At 33.3% G+C, this 16,778-nt stretch overlaps 4 protein-coding genes across 5 annotated transcripts; 3 read left to right on the forward strand and 1 right to left on the reverse strand.

The window, feature by feature from the left end:
* The first annotated feature begins 26 nt into the window (after positions 1-26).
* Positions 27-2,141, forward strand: LOC118036364 (uncharacterized). Of its 2 annotated transcripts, none has more exons than XM_035042032.2 (2): positions 27-836; positions 917-2,141. In XM_035042032.2, the coding sequence occupies exons 1-2, from the start codon at positions 216-218 to the stop codon at positions 1,475-1,477; spliced, it is 1,182 nt and encodes a 393-aa protein (XP_034897923.1). In that variant the 5' UTR covers positions 27-215; the 3' UTR covers positions 1,478-2,141. The 2 variants fall into 2 exon arrangements, with proteins under 2 accessions (XP_034897923.1, XP_034897924.1); XM_035042033.2 differs by having other exon boundaries at positions 32-818.
* Positions 2,142-5,554: 3,413 nt separating this feature from the next.
* LOC118036368 (uncharacterized) lies at positions 5,555-8,039 on the forward strand. Its single transcript, XM_035042035.2, has 4 exons — positions 5,555-5,760; positions 6,530-6,701; positions 7,333-7,449; positions 7,590-8,039. The coding sequence occupies exons 1-4, from the start codon at positions 5,651-5,653 to the stop codon at positions 7,761-7,763; spliced, it is 573 nt and encodes a 190-aa protein (XP_034897926.1). The 5' UTR covers positions 5,555-5,650; the 3' UTR covers positions 7,764-8,039.
* Positions 8,040-12,324: 4,285 nt separating this feature from the next.
* LOC118036369 (uncharacterized) lies at positions 12,325-14,680 on the forward strand. The gene is made up of 4 exons (XM_035042037.2): positions 12,325-12,535; positions 13,304-13,475; positions 14,107-14,223; positions 14,364-14,680. The coding sequence occupies exons 1-4, from the start codon at positions 12,426-12,428 to the stop codon at positions 14,484-14,486; spliced, it is 522 nt and encodes a 173-aa protein (XP_034897928.1). The 5' UTR covers positions 12,325-12,425; the 3' UTR covers positions 14,487-14,680.
* A 1,153-nt stretch (positions 14,681-15,833) lies between these two features.
* Positions 15,834-16,280, reverse strand: LOC118036361 (auxin-responsive protein SAUR68). Its single transcript, XM_035042029.2, has one exon. The coding sequence runs from the start codon at positions 16,278-16,280 to the stop codon at positions 15,834-15,836; it is 447 nt and encodes a 148-aa protein (XP_034897920.1).
* Positions 16,281-16,778: the final 498 nt, after the last annotated feature.

Raw genomic sequence — 16,778 nt, forward strand, 5'->3', positions numbered from 1 at the left:
ATGATTACTGATGATTTTGGCTCCTTCTGTGCATGTTCAAATTTGCAATTACAGCATTGTTTTCTGAATACTGGTTTGCTTTTCATAGTAAACTGTTATTTTTTTTATTTAGTTTGCAATTGCATTTGTGATTTAACTTCAGCTGCTTTGCTCTTATTATCAAGTTGTGGTAGTCTTTACAACTATATAAACTGCAAGAATTGTTAGAATTTTCTATGAATAAAATTGACAACTTCTATTTTCTCTTGCTTTCTGTTCCCTCTCTCCCTACAATTTTCTTTATGGGATCAGGACTAGAGGGCCTCATCCTGCTATACTGGACCATAAATTGTTATCAGGAATTGAATGCTCGTGTCCATTATCTTTATATTTGGCAATTGTTTTCTGAATTTTTGAAAAAAATGGCAATTTTCAGATTTTGGGAAGTTACAAATTTTTTAATCTTTAACCAGCTTAGTAGAAATTGGTTTATACCTGGGGAGGCCTCACTGAAAAGGACACACATCCAGAAATTGATCTGTGAAATCATTGAAGATCATTCTTGTACTCAATCTTCTGATCCAAATGAGCAAGAAACTGGAGTTGAGTTCCTTGAGGAGGTATGCAGTGCAGTATCTGGTCCTGATACTGATATGGAGATTCAGATTTCACTCACAGCAAAATCTCCAATCAGTGTTGCACAGCGACGAAGACTTGAAGAACTAGGGTTGAATTCCAGGGATTTGCTCAAACCAGGAACTAGTGCAAGGTTTTTTTCCAATGGAAATTGCTGGCAGACAGGAACACTTCATTGGAGGACTTGCATGTCACCTGTGGAGGTAATAATTTTATCACAGGTAATAATTTTATCTTTGCTGATGATGAACAATAGTTTCCTATGCAAGTTACTGAATTTTTTCGCGTTGTCTGGAAACAGGAAGCTGAGGAAACCGGTGAACGAATCTCTGATTCATCGCCAGACACAGAAGATGATCAGCTACCTGCTGGCTTGGCAATGGAATTTCCCTCAACCTCACTTTCTCTCAAAGACCTTAGATCTCTCGGTTCATCTAGGAATCAAAAATACATGCAGCTTGAGGAACCTTATGACGACTCCAGTTCAGAAGCATCTACCAGTAGATCCCCAAAATCATCAGAGATAGGGGAGGTAGGGGTTGATGAAGATCGTTTGCATTCACAGTTTGAGGGATTAGACCATCAAAAACACACAGATTGCCATGAACTTTCTTCAAAATCAACCGAGCCTGAGGTATTTGTTGAGGACTCTCCGGAGGGAAACTGCATGCACAATGACCATGTGACTAATGATTCGCCATCATCCTTTCATAACACTGGCAATTGCAATAAACTTGGCGCATCAGTTGACGCGATGAACACTGCTGAAAACTTTTTGAGAGGAGTCCAAAAACATGTTATCGATTTGACATCTGATGAACATACTGCAGAGAGGACAAAGCATACATCTGACGGCATTTGATTTCTCTGAGGAAGCATTCCTGAAGTATCGCATCTCACTGCGAATAGCAGTGTTATATCAGTACATATTCTTTAAGGGCGCGTAAGTAAGGAAATGGACAGAACTTTGAAGGGTCTTCAGGGTTGTAAATATCATAGAAAGAGGTAGAGAAAAGAAGAGAATGGCGGGGAGTGAGCTTTTCTGTGGCACTATTTACCTCCCTTGAGGGCTTCAAAATATGTGCTCATCTGTACGTAGCACCAATCTCTGTGGAATCAAGGTTAAAAAAACTTAATGCATTTCTGCAGCATCAATTTACTTTTTTTAATCATAACTTGAGTAGATATAAATGGGAAGGTATTAGAAAAAGCTCTTTCCCTGCCTCCCATCTTGACCTTTCCACCATCAAGCCTTGCTAAGGTAATTAACAGTTAAAGCAAGATCCAATGGCTGTTTTAGAGAAAGCTCCCTGATCTGTGTTCATCTTAGCCTCACATCCTGGTTGGGTTCATCTTCTTTCTGATGAAGTAAAACTTGCACTACCTTAGGGATGCATCTGCTCATGATTTGACAGAGAGTCTTGGGTGTATTCTTGTGTAAATTATTTAGACTCTTTGATTTTATTGATTTTGTAAAATCATAGCCTATATCTTTTGTGCAAAGTTGATTTTCATTCTTTTTTAAATGTAGGTGTTTTGGGCTTAGTTTTTAGCAACATAACGGGGGTTAATTAATGGTTTGCTCAAGTTCCTCTTTCTACGTAATATCTGTCACAACCTTTGATTTTATTGATGTTGTAAGATCATAACCTAAGATTTTTAACCAAAGTTGACCATTAATTTTTTTTTTAAATGTATGTGTTTTGGGCTTAGTCCATGTGTCACGCTTAGTGCCTGTTTGGCACTGCGGCAGCAGTAGAAAACAAAAGCTGAATTAAAGTGTTTGGTTAATTTAAACTATACATTTTTTTACATGGATCCCACCTAATAACTGAGGTGGAACCTTAGCTTATGAGAAGTAGGTTTTATCTACTTCTCCTGCATTCTTCTCCTATGATCCTGCCTGCGTCTTCTCATATGGAGAGTGAAATTAATTCACTCTCCACTGTTCACTTAAGTGGACAGTGGAGAGTTCCTCCACTATTCACATGAACAGTGGATACTGGACCCAGTCCAAAACTATAAAAATGTATTGAATCAGGTCCAACCCAGTAAAAAAAAATATTTTTAATTGTTTTTTATTCGAAAAACTAGTGTTTTATATTATCCAATAAAACTATATAAATTAGAAGAAGATCGCTTGATGACAATATTTGTAGAATTTGATCACAATCCCAATTTTATTTCTGATGATATTTTATTTAATGTTGTTGCACGCTTACAAAACCAATGAAACTATAATCTTTGTCGGATGTATTTTATACGTGATGGAATTGTAGATAGTTTAATGGAACAATACAAAATATTTTATATAAAGTATTATTTATTTCATGATGTAATAACAATAGTTAAATCTACAATATTTAAATTAAAAACAATCAATATATATATATATATAATATAACCTCAATTTGAAAATCATTTTTTTTAACCAACCTCAATTAAAAGTACTTTTTATAAAACAATTTTTTTTCAAACCACAACAGTAACCGCAATACCAAACACACCCTTAAAGGAGTTCACGGTCCGGTTTGATCCGGTTTTAATATAAAAATTCAACCAAATCAAAAAATACCATTTCTTGTTAATATGAACCAAACCGAAAATCGGTTCAAACTAAACCGGTTTTGTCTGGTTCGGGTCGGTTTTTTAGCCTTAAAAACTAGAAAAACCGAAACCAATTAAATAAGAGAAAACTTGGCCGAATCACTATCACTGGATAAACTTAGCCGAATTACATTTAGAAAAATCTTTGCTGAAAACTTGGAATTTGAGCTTTTTGGTTGAGATCTGAAAGATCTTCCTTAGCAGAATCAAAATCACTGGATTTATCCAAGTTAACACAACTACATGTTAACAAGGTTTCCAATAGCGTCCCGCAAACTACCGGGACCTCATTAGCAGAATTGCAGGTTAATAAAACCAGAAACAAGGATTTTATCAAAGTTTTCTGCCATAAACTAAAGCAGAGAGTACAAACTTTAGCTAGAAAGGTTTGTCTCATCATGTCATTAGTAAATGAGAAAAGACAACAATATGAGAGAAAATGAAATAAAAGAGCACAAAGAAGAGGGAGCGGGAAAGGTGAGGGGTGGGGCGACTAGAAAGGAGGAAATGGGAGGGGGGGGAGAGCGGGGAGGGAGGGAGGGATGGGTGGGGCGGCTGGAAAGGGAAGGGGAAAGGGAGGACGGCTGGAAAGGTGACCGGGGGGGTTTAGGGTATTTACTATTTAGGTTTAGGATGTTCCTTTTATACTTGTTTTTAGATTCAATTAAACCGGTTCGGTTTGGTCCAGTTCAATTGGTTTAAATCCTTTTAAATTAAAACCGAACCAAACCGGATGGTTTTTTTTATTATTTTTTTATCAGTTTACTTGGTTTTTTTTTTATCAATTTGTTTTTTTTTGGTTAATTTTTTCTTAATTTTTTTTGTTTAATCTGTTGGTCGGTTTTTTTTAACATCCCTAGTCACACCCTTTGATTTTATTGATTTTGTAAGATCATAACCTAAGTTTTTAAACTAAAGTTGACTGATAATTCTATTTTAAATGTATGTGTTTTGGGCTTAGTTTTTAGCAACATAACAAGAGATAATTAATTATTTGCTCAAGTTCTTCTCTCTGCATAACATGTGTCACACCCTTTGATTTTATTGATTTTGTAAGATCATAACTTAAGTTTTTAAACCAAAGTTGACTGTTAATTCTTTTTTTTATTATTATTTACGTGGGTGTCCGGGGCAGCTTGCGCGCACTACGACTAATCTCACGGCTCACTAAACATCCTGCAAACCTAATGAGCATGTAAGGCACTGCGGGGGTGACAGGCATGCACGGTGAGGTTTGAACCCAGGATGCAGAGGAAGGGAACAAGTCCCTTCAACCGCTGGGGCAAGACCTTAAGTGCCTGTTAATTCTTTTTTAAATGTATGTGTTTTGGGCTTGGTCTTTAGCAACATGACAAGGAATAATTAATGATTTGTTCAAGTTCCCTTCTCTACGTAACATGTGTCACACACCTTTTGATTTTGTAAAATCATAATCTAAGTGTTTTTTTTTTTTTTTTATCAAAAATGACTGTTAATTTTTATTAAAAAAATGTATGTGTTTTGAACTTAGTCTTTAGCAATATAACAAGGGATAATTAATAGGTGGCTCAAGTTCTCCTCGATATGTGTTTCTCCTAATATACTAGCCTCGTCACCCTTCAAAGGATTGAAAAAAAAAAAAGCCTAAACAATGTTTATAATTAGTGGATCTCTTATATCCACTATTTTTATATGAGAAATGCTAAATAATGAAAAAACAACAACATTCTTAAATATAATAGTGATGAATGTCAAACATTATGTTCTTTTTTGCTTTTGTTTTTTGTTATAGTTGTTCAAACATGGGATTTTCTTGTTTTGTTTTATTAGGATATTTGAACGATAAAAATTGTAACTTTGGTTTATTATTGTATTTTTATTCTTATGTTTGTTAATGCAAAGATGGGATTTTAAATTTCAACATTTAAATTATTTAATTTTTGAATGGCTTCATTGATATGTTAAAATACATTACTTTGTGGTGTTTAGTACATTTTAATTAATTATTTGTTTGGTTGGTTTTTATTTATGTTTTTAAAATTTAAAAAGATCTCGTTATTAACTATTATCTGTTTAAATATTTTATTTTAAATATAAAAATTATAATAAGTTATTTAAATTTATTTATGAATTGAATTGAATTCTTCAAGAATTCATATATATATAACCATATGAGCTTCACTAGCTACTTAATCATGAAGTAATGATATGATTGAGAATTTATCAATACATTAAGGACCTGATTGAGAAAGAAAATAGACTGGGTCCTATAAAATATTGGCTTGTTTTGGGCCATGACCATAAAATTCAGAAGCCCACCTGAACCTTATGTTTTCTTTGACAAACAAATACCAACTACATTTATTTATTATTACCACCAAGAACACCGAGCGACCAAACGCTTAAAATTCTCTCAAATTCTTTCGGAAAGGCAAAAGCAAGCAGAAAGATGGGAGACGAGACGGTGAAAAACGATGCTTTGCAGATTATTGGAATGTTTCAAGTGCTGCCTAGATTGGTCGTCTTCGATCTAGATTACACTCTCTGGCCTTTCTATTGGTACCTTTCTTTCTTTACGGCCACATGCATGTAGACATAAAGTTGTGTCAAATATAATGTTCCGTTTGTCATGCTTTCTTCTCTAATGTTGTTATTTTCATGTGGGTTTCTCACGCTTTGCTCTGCTTCTGTGTTACTGGGAAACTTTCTTGTTAAAAATTGTAACTTGGTATTATATGTTTGTGTTATTTATCAAGATTGTTAGTATCAGGAAAGAATTTTTAAATTAAAATCTGAATTACTGGAGAGCTGAAATGGACTTGCTAGTATGTTGGAAAAAATGTTTGTAGTTTTAATGAGAATTTGTTTTTAATTTCTTGGAGGGTCCTTTTAATGTTGTTTGAATTGAAGCCTTGAAGTTAGTTTGTAATATGGTGTTGATTGAATGTGGGTTGAGTTGTTCAACTTAGTATTTAGCCCTTCATCGTTCACGCACCTCATTGTATGTAATATAAGTAATTTGACAATTAATTTTGCAGCTAATGTTTTTTCTACACATTTAATAACGTTTGAAACATCAGTGGAAGCAAAACATTCAGCAGTTGATCGCGCTGGTACATACAACTTTTGCATCTTACTTGCATATAATGATACTAATGCCCTATTTGGTCTTTAGAACCTTGCATTAGTTTAATAAAAAAAAAGGTACTATCTTTGTAGTACTTGATTATTTAAACATTAGAATGGTTGCTTTTTATTTTCTCCTTGTGCCAATGTTTTTTTGGTTCTCCATGGTCTAAATTTTGATTCAATTATGGTTGTTATTCAGCGAATGTCGCTCCAAGCGTGAAATGCCATCCTTGTATCCCCAAGCTAAAGGCATAGTATATGCACTCAAGGAAAAGGGGATTGACATGGCCATTGCTTCTCGATCACCAACCTCAGATATTGCAAAGACATTTATTGACAAACTAAGTCTCAAGCCAATGTTTGTAGCACAGGTGAGTCAGCAAGAACTAAGAATCTTTTTTTTATCCTTTTTAATTCTTTACTGTGCCATGAGTAAGAGGGTCAACCAATTGTGTTTCTTACTCAAGAACATGACTAGCAGGGTCATAGTTTAGTAGAACATAGTCCTCAAAGGGAAGGCGAAAGATGTAGCTTCTAACACACAGGGTTTGTAAAGTGTTGGATACTGAATTGTTTCTCGGAATAGCTCATGATGTTGAGGATTAATTTAGTGCCCAATAACTTGATTTGAGTGATGAGCCTCTGAGTTTCATCATATCAAATAGGTAAGAAACTCTTAAGTCTATTGTGTTTCTGATGATTCTTTTACACGATCTGTAATTCTGGGTCACTTCTGCTTAGTATAAGTGGCTGGTGCTTGCCTTTGATGAGAAACGAGGAATTAGGAGTTACCTGTTTGTGCCAAAAAGATTAAAATGTTCTATCATTCTGCTAGCTCGGAGTTCTATTTTCTGCTCACTGTTGTCTTGGAGAATGTTTTGTTTTCCATGTTGCTTTTTTATGCATTTCATGTTCCCCGTATGAAATTATATTAATCTATCGTCAAGAGGAACTACTCCTTTGTTTGGCTTACATGGTGAGTGATTTTTTCTGACTATTCAGGAAATATTTTCCAGTTGGACTCACAAGACAGATCATTTCCAGAGGATTCATTCGAGGACTGGGATACCCTTTAACTCCATGCTTTTTTTTGATGATGAGGATAGGAACATTCAATCGGTAAAAACAAAACTGTCCTGCTTCCCCTGTCTTCTAATTTTATGAGTTGGATCCTTTAAATCTTGTATTTTATTTGTAATGAAGTGCCAATTTCCCTGTGGAGTCATCTATTCCGTTTAAAAGAATTTCTTTGTGAACAGGTTTCAAAAATGGGAGTGACTAGCATTCTGGTTGGTGATGGGGTCAATCTTGGAGCACTAAGACAGGGGCTCACAGAATTTTCTCAAAATGCTAGTAAATCTGAGAAGAACAAGCAGAGGTGGCAGAAATATTCACAAAATCCAAATTCATCTGAGAAGAAAAATGAAGATTGAACTTTTTGCACATGCGCAAACGGAACTGGAGATTAAGGCAATGAAATTGTTACCAGGCAAGGGTTGAATTTGGGAGGACACATTTTATACGTATAAATTAAGATCTATTGTTGTATTATTTATACCACAAGAACTCCTCAAGAGTGTTTAATTCTGGTACATGCTTCCCACATTAAATCAAGAGCATTGAGCTTGTATACATGATTTTGATTCATGATTTATCTCCCATTCTTGTTCTGAAATGGATGCAATTGTAGTTCACGGTTTATTGCTGCTGCTGCCTGATTACCTTAATTCGTGTTCATTTATATCCCATCATTTAATTGTGGCCCACATTTCATTACTCAGCATCACTTGATGCAGCTGCTTCTCTCTGATTAGCAAGAACCATGTAACGGTAACATAAACTCTTGAATCAAAGGATTTAGGCTGTTCTCTTTTAATTCCCTATGGAGAAACATGTCAAGGATTACGGATGCAAAATCCCTATAATTTTGTATTCCAGAACTACAATCGACTCTGTGTCTAAATTTTCATCATTTGATTCAAGGTCAATCAACTAAACTTGGGTGACTAATTCACGTGTGTAATTTATTACCCTGCAGAGCTATAAAGTGGCATTTTATGGTCTGTGACTTGATGATAGTGATCCGAAGAACATGAGCAGCAATTTCTGGCTATGGGCATCAGCGATGCTTTCTCTACCTCTCTGGTAACATGTCGTTTATTCAAAGCAATTACGTGTTCTAATAGTGCTGCATCACATGGCAATGTGAGAGGTCCATCGCCAGACAAACCATACTCTTCTTCTGCCAATTTGGGTAGCTTTCTGAGAATTTTTCTGTGTAGTTATTCCTAAGGAAGCAAAAGTCGTTTCTGATGAACACACACAAAATGACCCTTCTCAGCTGGTGCGACAACTGCTTGTGTCTGTTCTCCCAAAGGGTTGTGGCAGAGTGCTTGTTTTTCTCCTAGTAGCAGCTAGTTTCTGCCATCTCCTTGCCAATTTGATGATCATCTTGGTACTGATCATAAAAACAACATAAAAAGAAATTAATGAGATAAACAACAATGGGCTGTCGACTCCCCAAAGCGAGTGCCTTTTCACCAATCCATTATTTTATCCAAGCAGCCAAAAATCAAAGATGCAGAACAAGGAATTGAAGAACATAATGTTACACATGAAGAAGATCTCCAAACATTACATTATAACTAGATTACAATTACAGATATACTAAAATAGCTAGGAAGTCGTTGTCATGATCTACAATACACAAACCTTTTTTTCTTCCAATTTTGTTCTCAAGTTTTTTTTTTCAATTGCAGGCTTCTATGACTAGATTGTTGACCTTTTTTTAAAAAAAAAAAGTTAAGGAAATAAAAATTTCAATCAAAGAGGATTAAAGTGTGAAATAAAAAAAAAACCTCATGACCAATCTTAAATTCATGCAAAAAAAGTAATTTTTAGTCCATTTATTTTTCTTTTTCTGATTTTACAGACCCTATAGTTTTTGAAATTTTAGTTCTGATTCAAAAGTTCATTTTGTTTGTTTTTTAGTTCTTTAGTGTGAGATGGAAAAGAGAAAATCATCGGATAACAGCGAAACAAAGAAGTTGTCGTTGATCACATTTCCCGCAAAAAAAAAAGTATAGTCTTGGTGTTAACAACTTCATTAAGGTGTTTTTAGATCTTCATCTCGTCAGAAAAAATGGTTCAAGGTTGAGAAAAAAAAATTTGGTTTGATTTTGTGTTTTTGGATTGATTTAAAGGTGTTTTAGGTAGGAAAATTGGTTTATTAAGATGGTTATGGTGTATTTTAGTTGTTTTCGATGAAAATAGGTTTTAAAAAAAAATGTGTTTTTCAACCCAAAAAAACTTTAGTCTAGATTTTTTTGACAGTCTTTCTGATGACTAGGAATCTGGAATGGTAAACGACATGTAATCTATTATTTGTTTATTTTTTTAAAGGAAGGCCATTATAAATAGAAAAAAAAAAAAGAGGAAGGCCAAGCACTTGGGTTTAGCTTACGGCTATCTAAGATCGGACCTCACCTCTTTTTGTGTTTTTTTTTTTTTTTTTTTTGTAAATTTTTTGAATATTATATTTAAGTTATTATTCAATTTACTCATAGTTCTCAAATAATATTATAGGCTTTTATCTAACATTTATTTTTCAATTATTATGTGCATAATGTGAAAAAAAAAGCATCATGGTTAAAATAAAATTTATGTTTTCAAAAAATTTTAATCAATTTTTTATATGATTCAATATAGAATTTCCAATGTATTATTTTTTTAATTTTTAATTACATTCCCTTCATAATAATGAAAACATTTTATTTTAATTGCTTTTATGATTTTGATAATTCTTTTTCAACAGATAAATATTCAGATAAACAAATTGCCAAAAAAAATATAATCAATGCATTTTTACAGCATCAATTTACATTTTTTTTAATCATAACTTGAGTAGATATAAATGGGAAGGTATTAGAAAAAAAGCCCTTTCCCTGCCTCCCATCTTGACCTTTCCACCATCAAGCCTTGCTAAGTTAATTAACAGTTAAAGCAAGATCTGATGGCTGTCTTAGAGAAAGCTCCCTGATCTGTGTTCATCTCAGCCTCACATCCTGGCTGGGTTCATCTTCTTTCTGATGAAGTAAAATTTGCACTACCTTGAGGGATGCATCTGTTCATGATCTGATAGAGAGAGTCTTGGCTATACTCTTGTGTAAATTATAATTTAGATCCTTTGATTTTATTGATTTTGTAAAATTATAGCCTATGTCTTTTAACCAAAGTTGATTGTTTCCTCTCTTTATATAACATGTGTCACATCCTTTGATTTTATTGATTTTATAAGATAATATCCTAAGTTTTTTAACGAAAGTTGATTGTTAACTTCTTTTTAAATATATGTGTTTTGGGCGTAGTTTTTAGCAACATAACAAGGGATAAGTAATGGTTTGCTTAAGTTCCCCTCTCTATGTAAAATGTGTCACACCCTTTGATTTTATTGATTTTGTAAAATTATAACTTAAGTCTTTTGATCAAAGTTGACTGTTAATTCTGTTTAAAAATGTATGTGTTTTAGGCTTAGTTTTTAGCAACATAACAAGGGATAATTAATGGTTTGCTCAAGTTCGTCTCTTCACGTAACATGTGTCACACCCTTTGATTTGATTGATTTTGTAAAATCATAACCTAAGTCTTTTGATCAAAGTTGACTGTGAATTCTTTTTTAAATGTATGTGTTTTGGGCTTAGTCTTTAGCAACATAACAAGGGATAATTAATGGTTTGTTTAAGTTCTTCTCTCCACGTAACAAGTGTCACACCCTTTAATTTTATTGATTTTGTAAGATTATAACCTAAGTTTTTTAATCAAAGTTGATTGTTAATTCTTTTTAAATGTATGTATTTTGGGCTTTAGTCTTTGGCAACATAATAAGGGATAATTAATAATTTGTTCAAACTCTTCTCTCTACGTAACATGTGTCACACCCTTTGATTTTATTGATTTTGTAAAATCATAACCTAAGTTTTTTTTTTTTTTTTATCAAAACTGACTGTTATTTTTTTAAAAAAAATGTATGTGTTTTGAGCTTAATCTTTAACAATATAACAAGGGATAATTAATAGTTTGCTCAAGTTCTCCTCTCTATATGACACATGTCTCTCCTAATATACTAGCTTTCTCACCTTTCAAAGAATTGAAAAAAACAAAAAGTCTAAACAATGTTTATAGTTAGTGGATCTCTTACATCCACTATTTTTATACAGAAATGCTAAATAAAGAGAGAAAAACAACATTCTTAAATATAATAATGATGAATGTCAAACATTATGTTCTCTTTTGCTTATATATATATATATATATATATATATATATATATATATTCTAGGATATTCTTGTTTTGTTTTGCTTTATTAAATATTTGAACGATAAAGATTTGTAACTTTGGTGCATTATTGTATTTTTGTTCTTATGTTTGTTAATGCCAAGATTGGATTTTTAGCTTCAACATTAAATTATTTCAATTTAGTTTTGAGCGACTCCATTGATATGTTAAAATACATTAATTTGTAGTATTTAGTACATGTGAATTTGATTATTTGTTTGATTGGTTTTTTTTTATGTTTTTTAAAATTTTAGAAAACCTCGATATTTTAAGTGATTTATTTGGAAATGTTATCTATTTTAATATTTTATTTTAAATATAAAAATTATAATAAGTTATTTAAATTTATTTATGAATTGAATTGAATTCTTCAAGAGTTAATATATATATATATATATATATATATATATATATATATATAATATATATATATATATATATATATATATATATTATATATATAACCATATGAGCTTCACTAACTACTTAATCATGAAGGAATGATCTGATTGAGAATTTATCAATACATAAGGACCTGATTGAGAAAGAAAATAGATTGGGTCCCTATAAATTATTGGCTTGTTTTGGGCCATGACCATAAAAATTCAGAAGTCCACCTGAACATCGTGTTTACTTTGTCAAACAAATACCAATTAGATTTATTTATTTATTATTATTATTCTTTCCACCAAGAACACCGAGCGACCAAACGCTTAAAATTCTCTCAAATTCTTTCGGAAAGGCAAAAGCAAGCAGAAAGATGGGAGACGAGACGGTGAAAAACGATGCTTTGCAGATTATTGGAATGTTTCAAGTGCTGCCTAGATTGGTCGTCTTCGATCTAGATTACACTCTCTGGCCTTTCTATTGGTACCTTTCTTTCTTTACAGCCACATGCATGTAGACATAAAGTTGTGTCAAATATAATGTTCCTTTTGTCATGCTTTCTTCTCTAATGTTGTTATTTTCATGTGGGTTTCTCACGCTTTGCTCTGCTTCTGTGTTACTGGGAAACTTTCTTGTTAAAAATTGTAACTTGGTATTATATGTTTGTGTTATTTATCAAGATTGTTAGTATCAGGAAAGAATTTTTAAATTAAAATCTGAATTACTGGAGAGCTGAAATGGACTTGCTAGTATGTTGGAAAAAATGTTTGTAGTTTTAATGAGAATTTGTTTTTAATTTCTTGGAGGATACTTTTAATGTTGTTTGAATTGAAGCCTTGAAGTTAGTTTGTAATATGGTGTTGATTGAATGTGGGTTGAGTTGTTCAACTTAGTATTTAGCCCTTCATCGTTCACGCACCTCATTGTATGTAATATAAGTAATTTGACAATTAATTTTGCAGCTAATGTTTTTTCTACACATTTAATAACGTTTGAAACATCAGTGGAAGCAAAACATTCAGCAGTTGATCGCGCTGGTACATTCAACTTTTGCATCTTACCTGCATATAATGATACTAATGCCCTATTTGGTCTTTAGAACCTTGCATTAGTTTAATAAAAAAAAGGTACTATCGTTGTAGTACTTGATTATTTAAACATTAGAATGGTTTCTTTTTATTTTCTCCTTGTGCCAATGTTTTTTTGGTTCTTCATGGTCTAAATTTTGATTCAATTATGGTTGTTATTCAGCGATTGTCTCTCCAAGCGTGAAATGCCATCCTTGTATCCCCAAGCTAAAGGCATAGTAGATGCACTCAAGGAAAAGGGGATTGACATGGCCATTGCTTCTAGATCACCAACCTCAGATATTGCAAAGACATTTATTGACAAACTAAGTCTCAAGCCAATGTTTGTAGCACAGGTGAGTCAGCAAGAACTAAGAATCGTTTTTTTTCCTTTTAAAATCTTTACTGTGCAATGAGTAACAGGGTCAATCAATTGTGTTTCTTACTCGAGAACATGACTAGCAGGGTCATAGTTTAGTAGGACATAGTCCTGAAAGGGAAGGAGAAAGATGTAGCGTCTAACACACAGGGTTTGTAAAGTGTTGGATACCGAATTGTTTCTTGGAATAGCTCATGATGTTGACGATTAATTTAGTGCCTAATAACTTGATTTGAGTGATGAGCCTCTTGAGTTTCATCATATCAAATAGGTAAGAAACTCTTAAGTCTATTGTGTTTCTGATGATCTTTTTACACGATCTGTATTTCTGGGTCACTTCTGCTTGGTATAAGTGGCTGGTGCTTGCCTTTGATGAGAAACGAGGAATTAGGAGTTACCTGTTTGTGCCAAAAAGATTAAAATGTTCTATCATTCTGCTAGCTCGGAGTTCTATTTTCTGCTCACTGTTGTCTTGGAGAATGTTTTGTTTTCCATGTTGCTTTTGTATGCACTTCATGTTCCCTATATGAAATTATATTCATCTATCATCAAGAGGAACTACTCCTTTGTTTGGCTTACATGGTGAGTGATTTTTTCTGACTATTCAGGAAATATTTTCCAGTTGGACTCACAAGACAGATCATTTCCAGAGGATTCATTCGAGGACTGGGATACCCTTTAACTCCATGCTTTTTTTTGATGATGAGGATAGGAACATTCAATCGGTAAAAACAAAACTTTCCTGCTTCCCCTGTCTTCTAATTTTATGAGTTGGATCCTTTAAATCTTGTATTTTTGTTGTAATGAACTGCCAATTTCCCTGTGGAGTCATCTATTCCGTTTAAAAGAATTTCTTTGTGAACAGGTTTCAAAAATGGGAGTGACTAGCATTCTGGTTGGTGATGGGGTCAATCTTGGAGCACTAAGACAGGGGCTCACAGAATTTTCTCAAAATGCTAGTAAATCTGAGAAGAAAGATGAAGATTGAACTTTTTGCACATGCGCAAACGGAACTGGAGATTAAGGCAATGAAATTGTTACCAGGCAAGGGTTGAATTTGGGAGGACACATTTTATACGTATAAATTAAGATCTATTGTTGTATTATTTATACCACAAGAACTCAAGAGTGTTTAATTCTGGTACATACTTCCCACATTAAATCAAGAGCATTGAGCTTGTATACATGATTTTGATTCATGATTTATCCCATTCTTGTTCTGAAATGGATGCAAGTCTAGTCTTGGTGTTAACAGGTTCATTAAGGTGTTTTTAGATCTTCATCTCAACAGAAAATATGGATCGAGGTTGAGAGAATTTTTTTTGGTTTGATTTTGTGTTTTTGGATTGATTTAAAGGTATTTTAGGTTGAGAAATTGGTTTATTAAGATGATAAGGGTGTATTTTAGTTGTTTTCGATGAAAATAGGCTTAAAAAAATGGTGTTTTCAACCCAAAAAACTCATGTCTAGATTTTTTGATAGCCTTTCCGTTACTAGAATCTGGAATTGTAGATGACATGTTATTTTTATTTTTTTTTTAAATGAAAGCCATTATAAATAAAAAAGAAAAGAAAAGGGAAGGCCAAACACTTGGGTTTAGCTTTATAGCTGTCTAGGATTGGATTCACCTTTTCTATTTTATTTTTTCTTGTATTTTTTTGAATGCATTAAATTTTTTCAACATTATATTTCAGTTATTATTCAATTTCCTCATAGTTCTCAAATAATATTTTAGGCTTTTATCTAACATTTATTTTTCAATTATTATGTGCATAATGTGAAAAAAAAAGTATCATGGATAAAATAAATTTATGTTTTTAAAAATTTTTAATCAATTTTTATATGATTCAATATAGAATTTCTAGTGTATTATTTTTTAATTTTTAAATACATACCCTTCATAATAATGAAAACATTTTTTTTTTTTTTTAAATTGCTCTTATGATTTTGATAATTCTTTTTCAACAGATAAATAGTCAGATAAACAAAATGCCAAAAAAGGTATTCGTAATAGGATAAAGAGATTTTAATTGAAGAGGTTTTTGTATTTTAGATCATTATGAGAGATGAAAGAAGAAGAATTGGTGCTTGTAAATTGAGCTCCTATAAGTCCTAACAAATTCGATATAGTACAGCTCCTCTTCAGCTACTTATTGTTCATCTGCTTCACAGGAGACACTGTGATTACCTGCTAATGTCATTCATCAGATGTGCGTAAACAATGGTTAAAGGGAAAGTATGACAAGGCCATCGCTGGCAAGTTCATTTCAGAAACTGAACTAAAGCTACATTAATGTTGAACTTTGGAGTAACTTTACAACTCTGATTCTATTGTTCAGAAGCTGCAAATTGGTATTTGGTGACTTGGAACTTCATGATGGGGATCCAAAGACAATGAGCAGTGACTCCTGGCTATGGACATCAACAGTGCTTTCTCTAAATCTGCAGAAATATGGTTTTCTATCAAAGAAACTACATATTTCATAAGATCTGAATCACATGGAAATGTTAGAGGCCCATCGCTAGGTGATCCAAGTTCTTCTTCTGCAATTTCGAGTAGCTCTCTCACAATATTATTGTGAAGATATTCTAAAGGAAGCGAAAACCGCTTCTGATCGGTGGAGTAAACTACAAAGTGGCCTTTCTGAGTTGTTGACGACGTGCTGCAACTGCTTGTATCAGTTCTCTCAATGGGTTGCGGCAGTGTGATCCTTTTTCTCCTGATAGCAGCCAGCTTCTGCCACTTCCTTGCCAATTTGATGAGCTTCTTGGCACTAACCATCTTGTCTTGTTTCACTCTAATCTGAAGGTAAGATCTTAAGCAAGAACTAGAGGTGAGCTCCAGGCTTTAGAATACTGAACGATGATCTTGTGATGGTAGAGGCAAAGCAGGAGACTTGCTTATATACGCTCACGATGCCAGACTCGATCCCTTTCCATGGAAACAAAACCATGTGATAGGTTTTATTTATGAGGAGGGCATGTTTTCTTATGTTTGATAGCAGAACCATTAAGGTGGAGCAGAGGGTGTCACATTTATTATCTCTCTGCCATGTTGCCGGACAGCAAAATTCTTCAGAAGAATGCCGACTCATTACTGTAGATAGCGACAGACAGGGAGAACCACAAAAATGAAAAATTAGCCCTTGAAGACATAATCACATGGAGTTTCATGGGTCGGTCGCTCGGTAATCAATTCAGATTGTTTCATCTTACACCCTGATGGCTTGATTGTCATTTGCCGGGCATAAGAAAACATGCCGGCCTCCCAAATTGCCTC

The sequence above is a fragment of the Populus alba genome, chromosome 17 (genome assembly GCF_005239225.2).
Source record: "Populus alba chromosome 17, ASM523922v2, whole genome shotgun sequence".
Lineage (NCBI taxonomy): Eukaryota > Viridiplantae > Streptophyta > Magnoliopsida > Malpighiales > Salicaceae > Populus > Populus alba.